The following is a 14,190-nucleotide window of genomic DNA, read 5'->3' as shown; positions in this document are numbered from 1 at the left end:
AAACGTCATTCTATATTTTAAATGGACCCCTTCTTGTATACAGCGTTCACAGCCATTGTAACTGCAATGTCCTTTTATACATTTAATAAAAGCTCTAGCTGGGGCGTCACAAATTATCGCATTTATAAATATGTCATATCGTTTTCCACGGTATTCTAAACCTTCCGACAGAGACTTTATTTCTAAAATAAAATCATTTAAATATTCCTCTACTGATGTTGGCTTTGTCTTGCCTGTATAAAGTCCAATAATAAAAACTTGTTTTTTAGGTAATTCATTTACATATTTGAGTATTGGCCAAAGTTGCGTATTTGAACTATGAAAGAGTGGAATGCCGTCAACATTTATATTTAAAGATAGTGCAGAAATGTCTGATAATGTTGATTCATTTAATTGCGATAATGCACTCAATAAGGCAGTTTTTACTCCAACATAGTAGTATGATCCACCAGCTCTGGCGATGATATTAGAAACCTTCTTAGGTGTTTCCATCAAAGTGCGTTCATCTTTAGGAACATTTAAACCTGCCAACCATAGAATATGCAATAGAGCTGTTACTGCAGTAGTAGAAATATTATGTGTAACTACCCACATAGCTTGCTGATCACGAAGATCACATTTACAAACATTCTCTTCATCATCGCTACTGCCTACGAACTTGTCAGAATATTCACTGAAATTGGATTCATTGTCGCTATAGTTTCCATCAGTAAGATCATACGTACTTGCTTCACTATTAAATAATTGGCTTTTACTTTCAACATCGTATTGCAATGATACATCTGAAAGATTATTATCTATCTTTTTGGAATTTTCATCAATTTCATTTTCATCCAATATGCAAGAGCGTATTTCTACATCTCCACTGGTCATTATATTATTAACTGATTCATAACACAGACCTAAGTCATTGTTAATATCGGGCTCTTCATTATGTTCATTCACACTCTTTAGTAACTCATCCACTGCCCTTCTCACTCGCCTCCTTTTTGTTCTTTGACAACATTCAAAATTTTTGGCCATATTCTATAAATATTTAACTTAGATAATAAAAAATTTATCGCAGTAAAATGTGAATTCACAAATAAAATATATTATTAAAAATTTTATGACAACATTACCAACATATTTTATGATCGATGGCATCTCGGAAAATTGTTGAAAGCTTAAATTGAAATTATTTAAAGATACCGGATAATTAACTTAATGCATTATATTACTAACCACTAACCAATAAATTAAAGCCTAATAATTACATCAGTACAAGTACTAGTAAGTTATTTTCTGTCCTTTTATCGTAAAATAATATATTATACAAGCAATGACGTTTAAAACAAATTGATCAGTTTCTTATAAAACATATGTATAGTAAATATACTATTTTCAAAACAAAACATTAGTACTTACTAAATGTTCGCTGTTTTTTTCAAAATAATTTGATAATTAATATTTCACTATAACTATAGTGTTGCAAATTGGCGCAATTAACAAATTCCCGATCAAAATACACAAATTCATAATCTAGCTGCTATGGATGAACTGAACACTTGAAGTTAAAACAAGTTTTAAATGCTATTTTATTATATTCCAATCAAAATAAATGACAGAATACGAAAATTATATAATAATAATAGTAAATAATGAGTTTCGTAATTTTAATAATTTGCCCATATGGGACCCATATAAAATCATATGACAAGCCCACATCATGCCCGGATGCCCACGCAATCCCGGGATACAACCCATCTGGGCATGCTGGCCGGGAAATAGCTATTTTTTAAGAAATATTTTAAATTATCATTATAAAGATTTTAAAAGAAAGCGCCACAAGCAGTTCAGATCAGAAAATTCTTATGATTTTGAATATATCTGTTGAATGTTCTTAAAGTCTTCTGCTGTTGAATGATCAGAAAGTTGTTCTAGTTGTTTAATTAAATAATTTTATGATGTATAGTTGTTTTCAATTTGTTTGATTTGGTATGATATAAATTATATCTAATTAAACAAATTTATAAAACACAATTAATTAGAAAATAAGTTGTTTTAAATAGTTTCTTTTAGCAGAGTTTACTCTTTTTTTTTATCACAATATTATTAGGTATTATCAGTGAAGAAGAGTTTGAAACTTTAAATACATTTGGTTTGAAAGAATATTTGCACAAACTTAGTAAGAATGACCCAAGATTTAAAACAAGAACAAGCAATCAAGTGTGGTTAAATATGGATCAGTCAGTGGATCCACTTATTCATAAAATAAGAGAAAGGTAAATCTTTATATGTATATATATATATATATATATATATATATATATATATATATATATATATATATATATATATATATATATATATATATATATATATATATATAATATATATATATATATATGTATGTATTTATGTGTCTATATATATATATATATATATATATATATATATATATATATATATATATATATATATATATATATATATATATATATATATATATATATATATATTTATATATATATATTTATATATATATATATATATATGTATATGTATGTATATTTTTTTAGACCTCGGCGGGAAGCAAGAGCTTTAGCTCTCTGTTAATAATTCATAAAATGCCTGCATTCTATTACAACAACAAAATATTTAAGTTTTTTTATAAGCAGTAAAAACAACGCTCGTCTCAAGAATATTTTTATGCTGCAAGAAATGACATGTTATGTATATATTAACCAAAAGCTCTTCTAAGAAGCTATTTAGAGGAGCGGCTTGCATGGTTTGTCATGTTCATTTTAGGAGAGCTTTTTACTACTCTTGCATTCATTTACTCCTGCCAAGGCTTGAATACTTTATATATATATATATATATTTGTGCGGCCGTGGCGCAGTGGTTAGAGCACAGGAGATCCAGGTTCAAAACAAGCTTTAGACATATTTTCGCGTCACGGTAAGGAAGGATGCGTGAACTTCCTGATTAAATGCACTTCCGTGGTGCTCTGTGACAAGACCTCTAGGTCTTTTTGGGGCACTTAAAAAATATATATATATATATATATATATATATATATATATATATATATATATATATATATATATATATATATATATATATATATATATATATATATGCATATATTTGCAAATTTAAGTAGTTTTTTTTTCTTCTTCAGTAATACCTTAAGGAAATGTTTTTAAGATTAAGGGGCCCTATATATGTATAAATAAATATATCTATATATATATATATATATATATATATATATATATATATATATATATATATATATATATATATATATATATATATATATATATATATGTATGTATGTATATATATATATATATATTTATATATATATATATATATATATATATATATATATATATATATATATATATATATATATATATATATATATATATATATATATTAAGCAAGGGTGTTTGATTTTTTCTTCTGTTAAATCCGTCCATTACCTTAAAAAATTTTAACATATAATGACATAATTTTAACATATAATTAAGTTTATTTTTATCTAACGTTATGGAAATGATGAATATTATTTCCATAACATTAAATAAAAATAAATAAATGTCAAATTTTTTGACATTTCTTTTTATATAGTTTTTTTATTATAATTTATTATATATTTTGTTAAGCAATAAAATATTGAATTAGGTATTTGTGAGGGCATTAGTACATGCATGGACCTTGCTAAAAAATTCTATAATTTATACTTACTGAAAAATACATAGGTTTTGGTTAGAGAACCCAACCTATTTCAAAAAAGAGTATTGTTATAAATGCAAGCATAGGAACAAAGCTCTTGTTTTTTAATTGTTGCTTAACCAACTTAATTTTCAAAATGTATTTAGTGTATAATAGGTTGTCCCAAAAAACACACTTTTTTTAAATTTGAATTTACTACTGTGATCAAAAAGTAAGGTGAATTTTTAATTTAAACTTCCCGCCTTATTCGAGTCATCCAATCTTTTTTATTTTTAAGTTGGTAGGAATGTCATTAACATTTGCGCCAAATTACATGTCAAACTCATAATTATTTTTTTTTTGTTTACGCTTGTTTCTGAAGTACCAAAAGTGCATTCGGCGATTTTCACGATGTCTAATTTTGTTGAGCAAAGAAGTGCTATTAAATTTTGTTTGCGGAATGATATTTCTGCTGCTGAAACGTATCGAATGTTGCAAAAGGACTTCGGTGAAGAGATTATGTCTCAAAAAAATGTTTACAAGTGGTACAAAGACTTCAAAGAAGGCCAAGAATGTGTTGATGACTTGGAACGCTCCGGACGACCATCGACTTCGATTGATGATCGCCACATCAACAAAATCAAAGAATTGGTGCTTGCAAATTGTCGGTTAACCATTCGAGACCTTGTTGACATGGTTGGAATATCATTTGGGTCGGTGCAAGCGATTTTGAAGGATCATTTGGGTCTCAGAAGACTCAAATCACGTTTGGTGCCGAAATTTCTCAATTTCTTTGAAAAAGAGCGTCGCGTTAAAACAAGTGAAGCAATGCTTTCTGACTATCAAGACGTCTACAAACAAATTATTACTGGCGATGAGACTTGGGTCTATGCATACGACCCTGAAACAACCGACCATTCGAGTGAATACCGTGAAAAAGGCGAGCCGAGACCAAAGCAACCACGTCAAAGTCGCTCAAAAATCAAGGTCATGTTGACTGTTTTCTTTGACTATTGTGGTGTCGTGCACTACGAATTCCTTCCAACTGGCCAAACTGTCAACAAGGAATATTATTTAAGCGTTATGCGACGTTTGCGTGAAGCTATTCGTAAAAAGAGACCGAAATTATGGGCCAATAACTCTTGGATTTTGCGCCTCGATAATGCGCCTTCGCACACAGCACTGGTTCTTCGTGAGTTTTTCGCCAAAAACTCTACCCATGTTGCTCCACAACCACCGTATTTGCCCGACTTAGCACCGTGTGACTTCTGGCTGTTCCCAAAGCTCAAGAGATCACTCCGGGGAAATCGTTTTGAGTCCATTGAAGAGATCCAACGTGAATCGGCACGCGCATTGAAGGCTATCCCTACCGAGGACTTTTCGGCATGCTTCGAAGACTGGAAAAAACTTTGGCAAAAGTGCATTGGGGCCGGGGGGGGGATTATTTTGAGGGGGACGATAGAGATTTGGAAGAATAAATAAAGATTTTTCATTTTATAAAAAAATTCACCTTACTTTTTGATCACAGTAGTACACAAAGTTTTTTTTTATTTTCTAATGAACATCGATTGCAATTATATCCAAAAAAACATATTTTCTGACTTAAGTTTTAGCAATATGTAATTCTCCATTTTTTGTTATCAACTGATAATTTTCAAAACCCAGCAGTATATCATCAGTGCTATCCAAATCAGGTGATGTAACACTCACTGCTGTCTTTTCTACAGCAATAGTTATAAACAGATCTTTTTCAATCTGATTTATCAGCTTTCCACCAAAACAAACACAGAGCTTCACTCCCTTCAAAGTATTTATAATTTCTTGCCTATTATTATCTGCTAATATTTCAATTTTCTTAAATCTTTTTCGGTAGAAAGTACTAATTAATATCTTCTAGATTCAAACCAGCTTTATTACAGATTGCAGTTATTAATTAGGTTTGCGGACACATACCTACTCTGATAGATATACATACCTAATTAGATAGCAAACTGAAGCAGTCAACTTCAACCAGATCTGCAGCACTTTTGCTTATTATTATTCTTAGATTTATTATAAAACAGCGAAATCTTTATCATCTAAAGAATTTAGATTAACTTCCCAGATCCAGATGAATGAAAAGAAACCTCAAGTTCATTGTATTTTACCTTTTGCCTTTTCCATCCCTATGAACCAAACCTTTTTATTCTTTGCTAACTTCTGGAAACTTTTTCCAGCTCTTCTGTAATATATATATATATATATATATATATATATATATATATATATATATATATATATATATATATATATATATATATGCATATACATATATATGCATATACATATATATATATATATATATATATATATATATATATATGCATGTATGAATGTATATATATATATATACATAAATATATATATATATATATATATAAATATATATATATATAAATATATATATATATATACATATAAATATATATATATATATATATTTATATATGTATATTTATATATATATATATATTTATATATATATATATATATATATATATATATATATATATATATATATATATATATATATATATATATATATATATATATATGTATATATATCTTAAGGGGTATATATTACAGAGTATATATCTTATATATATTATATATATTACATATATAATATATATATTATATATATTACATATATAATATATAACAGATATATATATCTTAAGGGGTAAACAGATTCTATCTGTTGACCAACCTCGCACCCCTTCTTCATCTATTAGGCTGGCCCAAATGTATTTTTAATACATTTTTTCCGGTTTAGGATGTTGAATGCTGGATCTTTTTGACTCAATGCATGGGTTTTACTTGTGTCTCTGTTTCTATGACTAAGCAACTCATTCTATTATCTCCTAATGAGGGTACAGCACTAAAAAGTTTTTTAGTTCTAAGGCTGGCTGGTAGTTAGGTTTCCCAAACTCTGTGGTAGCTCTCAGAGAGGCTGATTCCATCAACAGCTGAAAAATATCAAAGTAATAACAAAATTAATTAATGTTGCGCATGGTATTAAACAAGTTATTATTAATGTTGCGCATGGATAGTGTCCCAGTTTTTACTTTTGGTGTCCATTGCCGAGGCCACATTTGGAACCCTTTGTTACGTCTTAGGTTTTGTTAATAGTAATGAGACAATTGCTTGGGCTATTAAACAGTGTTCTGAGTACTATTTATGCTTTGAGTCAAGTTCTTCAACAAATTTAAAAATGAATAAAGTATCAAAAACTATAAAACACAAAAAACCAGCATCATCACCAATTTCTCTAAATCATTCACTAATAGTCGTGGTCTTCAAAGTAACTTTTCTTCTGTTGAGTCTTATCTCTTTCAAAGTTCACCAGACCTAATTGCTCTTTGTGAGACTAATTTGAGTTCAGCTGTCTCATCCTGCGATCTTAGTGTTAATTTTCCTTTAATCGTAAGTTCCTTTAATTCATAACGACTCCAATAGTCACATGCTTGGCCTGGGCATTTACATTCGTAAGAATTCACCCATTTGTCGTGAAACTAGGTTTAAATCATTATACTTTTCTTTATATGCTTTCATTTAGCACCACTTCACTCAATTGCCTTTCTCTTTGTTCTATATTGCTCTCCTTCATCTCAAGACTGCACTCTTTTTGATGTTATTTCTGATCATATTGACCAAGCCTTCTCTCTTTATCCATCAGCTAATATTGTTGTTGTTGGTGACTTTAATGCTCATCACACTGAATGGCTTGGCTCTAGTGTCAGTGATTCTGCAAGCATTAAAGCCCACAACTTTTGCCTCTCTCAATTCCTAACTCAATTAGCCAACTTTCCAACTCGCTTTCCAGACAACCCGAATCATTTACCTTTTCTACTCTACTTATGTCTTGTTTCTGACCCTAGTCAGTGCTTAGTTTCTCCACATTCACGCTTAGGTGCTTTTGATCAAAGTTTGATTTTCCTAAAACTAATATCTCATTCTTCTTTATCACCTGAATCCCCCTATCATTGTACCTCTTACAGCTACCTTATAGCTGACTGGGTCTCTTTCCGTGATTTTCTTTGTGATGGCCCTTGGATAGAAATCTTTCGTCTTCCTGCTGACAAATGTGCTTCTTACATAACTTTGTGGATTCAGGCTGGCATGGAATCTTCTATTCCCTCTCGACAATTCCAGGTCAAGCCTCACTCTCCTCCATGATTTTCCTCATATTGTGCTGCTGTGATTGCCAATCAAGACCATTACTTTCATATCTATCAGCAAGACAATTCTCCAGAAAACAGACGTCTGTTTATTACTACTAGAAACCATTGTAAAAAGGTTTTGTCTAATGCCAAAGCCAGCTATTCTCAGGTCATAAAATCTAGTATTTCATCGCAAAAATTAGGCTCTCATGACTTCTGGAGAATCTTTAATAGTATTAATAATAATGGCAAATCTTTTATTCCACCTCTCTTGTATGTTTCAGACTTTGTCACCTCACCTAAAGACAAAGCTTAATTGTTTGCTAAGAACTTTTCATCAATATTATCTCTTGATTCCACTAGTTGCGTTCTACCTGATATTGACAACAAACAGGTTTATCCATTGCTTGACATTCGTATCATTCCAGCTTGTGTATCTAAAGTGATTTCCAGCCTAGACTCTTCAACAGCTTGTGGCCCAGGCAACCTACCTGTTATTGTCCTGCAGAAGTGTTTTCCGGAGCTGTCGTCTATACTCTCAAAACTATTCAACAAGTGCTTATCAGAGTCTTGTTTTCCAGCCTGCTGGAAAGCAACATCTGTTATCCCTATCTACAAAAGTTCTGGAGAGCATTAGTGTTCTTTCTATCGTAAGCAAGGTTTTTGAATCTTTAATTAACAAACATTTAATCTCTCATCTTGAATCTAATAACTGACTTTCTGACCATCGATATGGATTTCAATTATCTCATTCTACAGCTGATTTGTTAACAGTAATAGCAGATAGATTTTATCATGCATTAGATAAAGGGGGAGAGGTTAAGGCCATCACTCTTGACATTTCTAAAGCTTTTGATAAAGTTTGGCATGCTGGTCTTTTCAATAAGTCTTCTTCTTATGGTGTATCAGGTAACATTTTTAAGATTATTGAATCCTTTCTATCCAATCGTAGCATAAAAGTTGTCCTCGATGGACAGTACTCTTCTTCATATTCTGTAACTTCAGGGGTTCCTCAAGATTTAATCCTTGGCCCTATACTTTTTTTAATTTACATCAACGATCTTCCAGATATTCTCACATTTAAGGTGGCATTGTTTGCTGATGATACTACCATTTATTCTTGTCAAGATAAGAAGCTAACACTCCCTAATTGCTTGGAGGGGGCATTTGAGCTTGAAAAGGATCTCACTTCTGCTGCAGCATGGGGCTCACAGTGGTTGGTGAACTTCAATTCAGATAAAACTGAATTTTTTTCAGCCAATCTTTGTCACAACAAGTTAGATCTTCCTATATTTATGAACGGTGATGTACTCGATAAGTCATCTACTCTTCATCTTCTAGGATAAACTCTTACTTCTGAACTTTCTTGGAAACCATATATCAAATCAGTTGCAAAACTAGCACCTGCTAAGGTTGCATCTTTTTATCAAGCTTGACACTTTCTTACTTCGGATTCTATTCTCTATCTCTATAAATCACAAATCCGGCCTTTTATGGAATGCTGTTGCCATATCTGGAGCGGATCTTCTAATGATCTTCTTTCTCTTTTAGAAAAGGTGAAAAATTGTATTGTAAACATAGATGGACCTGCTATTGCAGCCAACCTCCAATCATTATCACATTGTCATATTGTTGCTTCTTTTTCTCTTTTCTACAAATATTATAATGGACACTGCTCTAAAGAGCTAGCGTCTCTTGTGCCATCTACTAAAATTCATTCTCATGTTACTCGTCATTCAATTAAGTCTCATCTTTTTTCAGTGACTGTTCCTAAGTGCTCCAAAAACTCTTATTTGTCTAGTTTTTTTCCTCGAATATCAGCTCTTTGGAATTCGCTTCCTTCATCTTGCTTTCCTGATTCATATAATTTGCCATCTTTTAAGTTATCTGTCAATTGTTATCTTGTTCTACAACCTTCATCTTTTCTTTTCCAGTAACTTCCAACTTTAATTAGTGGTTTCTTGCAGCCTTGCTGGAAGCGAAGATGTAAAAAAATAAATATATATATATTTCCCTATCTTTTTTAAGCTATAAAAATAAATATATATACAAATATATATATATATATATATATATTTCCCTATCTTTTTTAAGCTATATTGACATACTTCTTGTTCAAACATTATAGAGAATTATCAAATAGTGTGTTACTCTCCACTAAAAACTCATTATGTATTTTTGAGATGTTGCTAGCACTAGAATTTCAGTTCAATGATAAAATCCAGATTTGTTTACTTATTATGGATTGTCTTTAAGCATGTACACAAAATAAGTGTGAAAGAATAAGCAAGTTATTTTTTTCAGTTGTTGTATTAAAATCTTTTTAATTGTTTTGTATTTTGTTTACAACGTGTTGTGGTTTCAAAAAAATATGTTTTAAAAATGACAAAAGAAGAATACATGAGAGAAAAAATTATGCACTAATGTTTACAAAATCCTAATAGTAGCTACAATTTGATAGCAAAATTGTTGCAAATACATCCATATACCGTTAGTCATGTTATTCAATGTTTTTCTAAAACAAAATCGATCAAATGCAATTCTGGTGGCGGAAGAAAGGAAGGCTTTAAAGATATAAAACTAGTTAGAAAACTGATTAACAATTTTAAGAATAACCCAAGCCTTTTACTAAGGGAAAGAGCGAAAATATATGGATGTTCTCATGGTTTTGTTGCAAAAGTTAGAAACAAACATTTTCATTCTTTCAAAGCACAAAAAATGCCCAACCATTCTGAAACTCAACAAAAAAGTGCAAGAACCCGCGGCAGAAAGTTGTATGACAATCTTATTTCTAAAAATTTCTGTATTATTGAAGGCGATGAAACTTATATCAAGTACGATCATCAACAAATTCCTGGTGCTGTTTATTATATTGCCAAATATTGAGGAAAAGCAGATAAGAAATTTAAATACACAAAACATGACAAGTTCGCTAAAAAAGCTTTGATTTGGCAAGCTATTTGCAGTTATGGCAAAAAATCAGCATATTTCTCAGTCCACACTTTCTGGTCAAATATATGTTAAAGAATGTTTACAAAAACGTCTTTTACCTCTCATTAAATCACACAATAACAGACCCGTGTTCTGGGCTGATTTAGCTTCAATTCATTATTGTAAACTAGCTATGGAATGGTATAAAAAGAATAATGTGAAAATTGTGCCTAAAACAGAAAATCCTCCAAACTGCCCAGAATTGAGAGTTATTGAAAAGTACTAATTGTATTGTAATTGTAATTGAATTGAGAGTTATTGAAAAGTACTGGGCTATTGTTAAAAGAAAAATGAAAAAAAACAAAAAAGTTTTGCAGAAACATTAAAGATATTAAAATATCATTTAAAAAAGCATCAAATAGTTTTGATTCTTATTCTGTGCACAAGCTTATGGGTACCACTAAAGCAAAAGCTCGAAATTTTATTAGTTTCCCACAGGAATAATTAATTAATTTTTTTTAATGTTTGATCTTCTTATATTATTGTATTAAAACTATTACTTGGTTCGAAATAAAAATTGAGGAGTACTTTTTTTTAGTTGTTTTTCTACTTTCACATTTATTTTGTGTACACGCTTTATTCCTAACACTGATCTGTTAATGATAAACTCTAATTAGAAAACCTGCTTTCTAATTAGAGTTGATCATTAACTAATCCAAGTATCTATCATGGCAAAAGCAACACATCTCTGTTCAGGATTCTTACAGAAAGTCTGCAAATCAGACCTCTGTTCTTATGATTTTGAAGGCAAGCTACCACCAACTTAGTAAATTGAAATTTAATTAATCTAGATTATAACTGAAAAGTTATTTATTGCTATGGTTTTGTTGTTACATTTTTATATTTTTGTTCATCAAATTTTACTTTTGTACACTTAATGAGTCAAATTTGTATTGCATAAAATAGGCAATCATTAATGAGATTTATTGTGATGGTCACAACACCTGAAAATAGAACTTAATAAATATAATACTCAGTTTGCGATTTTCTGCCCTAACCCTCAAATTAAGGATAAAAGAGCTTTCAGCAGAAAAAGGAATGGGGCAATTATCTTTTTATTTGGCTGATTTACGAGGCTTCTAAATGAGGCAGGTAGAAGAACCATTTTTACAGTTTTTCTTAATTATTTCTGCCTTTAAGAATTTTTGTGCTTCTAACTGTATTTTTTGCTTAATAAAGGCGTAAGGATGTAGTTAAACATTTTGGCTGTATTGTTAAACATTTTGGCTGTATTGAGACTTATTAAAATAGTTTTTTTAGTATACTTAGTACATTATATACTTAGTATATAATGAGTTCCCAAAATTTAAATAGATCCTTGCTTTGCACAGTGGGCCAAGATCGACATTAAATGAACAAAAGATCATAACTTCTTTATTTTTAGATTTTTCAGATTGAAGTTTTTATCAGTGACTTTAGTCATCATAAAGATTTTTTTTTTTTTTAATAATTGTTTTTATTTTCAGATGCAGGCGGCACCCTAAACACCCTAACAGAAGAGTGTACAGGGCGTTAGGGATTTTAGATATTACTTTTAGTTGTTTTGAGAAACAGTTTTTCCCAGATTCAAAGCATTAATTAATTAAAATGTTTGTTATGTGTTAGACCCTTTTTTATAAACAAAGAAACATTTAATTATTAGATATTTTATCAGAAATCAAAGTAAAAATATACAAAACTTAAATTAAAAAAAGTTACAATAAAAGTTTAATACAATCTTTGTTAAGTTCTTTTATACATTTCAAACCTCTTCTTAGAGAGCTTATAAGTGTATATGAACTGCATAACTTTACATAACATTTTTACTGGTGACTTCTTGAATATCTTCTCATGTAGTGTTCTCTATAATTTTTAATGTATTTTATTTTATTATTCCTGAGCTTCCTCCGAAAGAAAACCTACTGGTACTGGTTTGTCTCTTATGACTTGAGAACTATGAGTTATAACTTTATGTACAATTTGAGGCATTGGGAACCATGGGTAGAGAGAAACTTAGAGCTCTGCTGTTTCTTTAGTGTATTTTTCAAGTTCACTAGCATTAATTTGATGTTTGCACAATAAAACACAAAGAATAACGTTGAAACGCTTCATGAGATTTTTTATCTAAACCAAGTATTTCAGCAGACACCTTATAGTTTTGAAACACTTTTCGTTCCATGTTTTCATCATTTGTTATACTTGAACCGCTGCTTTTTGGTACATCCACAATTAAAACTTAGTGATCTTTCATCTTTTGTTGAACAATAATCTTTTTTTTTATAATTTCTTTAGCATTCTCTCCCCTAACTTGCCACTTTTCTAATTCAATTCTGTAACTTATAGGAAGGCAGCATTCATAGCATCTAATCCATGCATGTAATGTGCGCAACCCAAACTCAGTGGAAACTGTATTAGAGATTTTTAAAAAAGCGACATTTAGATTGTTCATATTTAAAGGAGTCAGTCCGCTAATACTACGTACTTGAAAAGAATTATTTAAAGCCAAAACTATAGTAGCCACTTTTCCATCAATCATTGTGCATTCTAACTTATGTTTGATAATAAAGGAATTAAAGAATGTTGGTTTTAAATTACTGTTTTTAAAGGAAATATATTCTTGTGTAATAACCTCAGCACTTTGTTTTACATATTAAAATTGTACTGGACAGCAGTAAAGTGTAGAGAATGGTTTTTCATTAGTCCATAGTGATTTGCCAGATTCTTCAATATAAAGTTTAATTGGAACAATGCAAGATAAAAATGAAGATTGTTTTTTTTAACTATAAAAAATTTTATTACTTTTTATAACTTAATATAACTGATTCCTATCTTCTGTCTTCTGTACTTTGTTTGTATAATGATCGGTTAAACCATCAAATCCTACTTTGTGTATAAAGACAAGAATGGATTTCTCAGGAGCCTTTACAGATTCATTTTTAACAACCTGTAAGTAGTATGGTCAATAAGGCTCTATAAATCAACTGAGGCTGAATAATCAGTAGTTTGTATTCGACAACAAGGTATGCATAAATCTTTTTCTTCCCTTACTTCATTATAAGTTGGATACAATTTGTTTCCCTTAAAAACTGCTCCAATGCAAATTGTTTGGTAATCAGCTTTACTAAGTCGGCATTCCAAAATCAAAGCTAATGCTTTCTCTCATTTTTGTTGAACTAACCATCTTTCTTTTGCTTCACAACCTTAAGTGTAAAAATGTAAGTTTGAAGAGTGAGATGAGTACAATCCACTCATTAAATTTATCACCCATAGTATTGTGGAGATTTTTTTTTACTAAATAAGATAAATTAAAAATGA

At 30.1% G+C, this 14,190-nt stretch overlaps 1 protein-coding gene across 2 annotated transcripts in view; it reads left to right on the top strand.

Moving 5' to 3' along the window:
* Positions 1-14,190, top strand: part of LOC136072067 (transmembrane prolyl 4-hydroxylase-like) — a 79,638-nt gene that overhangs the window by 50,975 nt on the left and 14,473 nt on the right. For both annotated transcript variants that reach the window (XM_065820187.1, XM_065820186.1), the window contains exon 7: positions 2,099-2,264. In XM_065820187.1, the coding sequence (XP_065676259.1) occupies positions 2,099-2,264 (166 nt within the window). The remainder of the gene's footprint in view (positions 1-2,098; positions 2,265-14,190) is intronic.

The sequence above is a fragment of the Hydra vulgaris genome, chromosome 15 (genome assembly GCF_038396675.1).
Source record: "Hydra vulgaris chromosome 15, alternate assembly HydraT2T_AEP".
NCBI classification, from domain to species: domain Eukaryota; kingdom Metazoa; phylum Cnidaria; class Hydrozoa; order Anthoathecata; family Hydridae; genus Hydra; species Hydra vulgaris.
The sequence above is the reverse complement of the archived record's forward strand: the minus strand, read 5'-3'. Positions and strand labels throughout refer to the sequence as shown.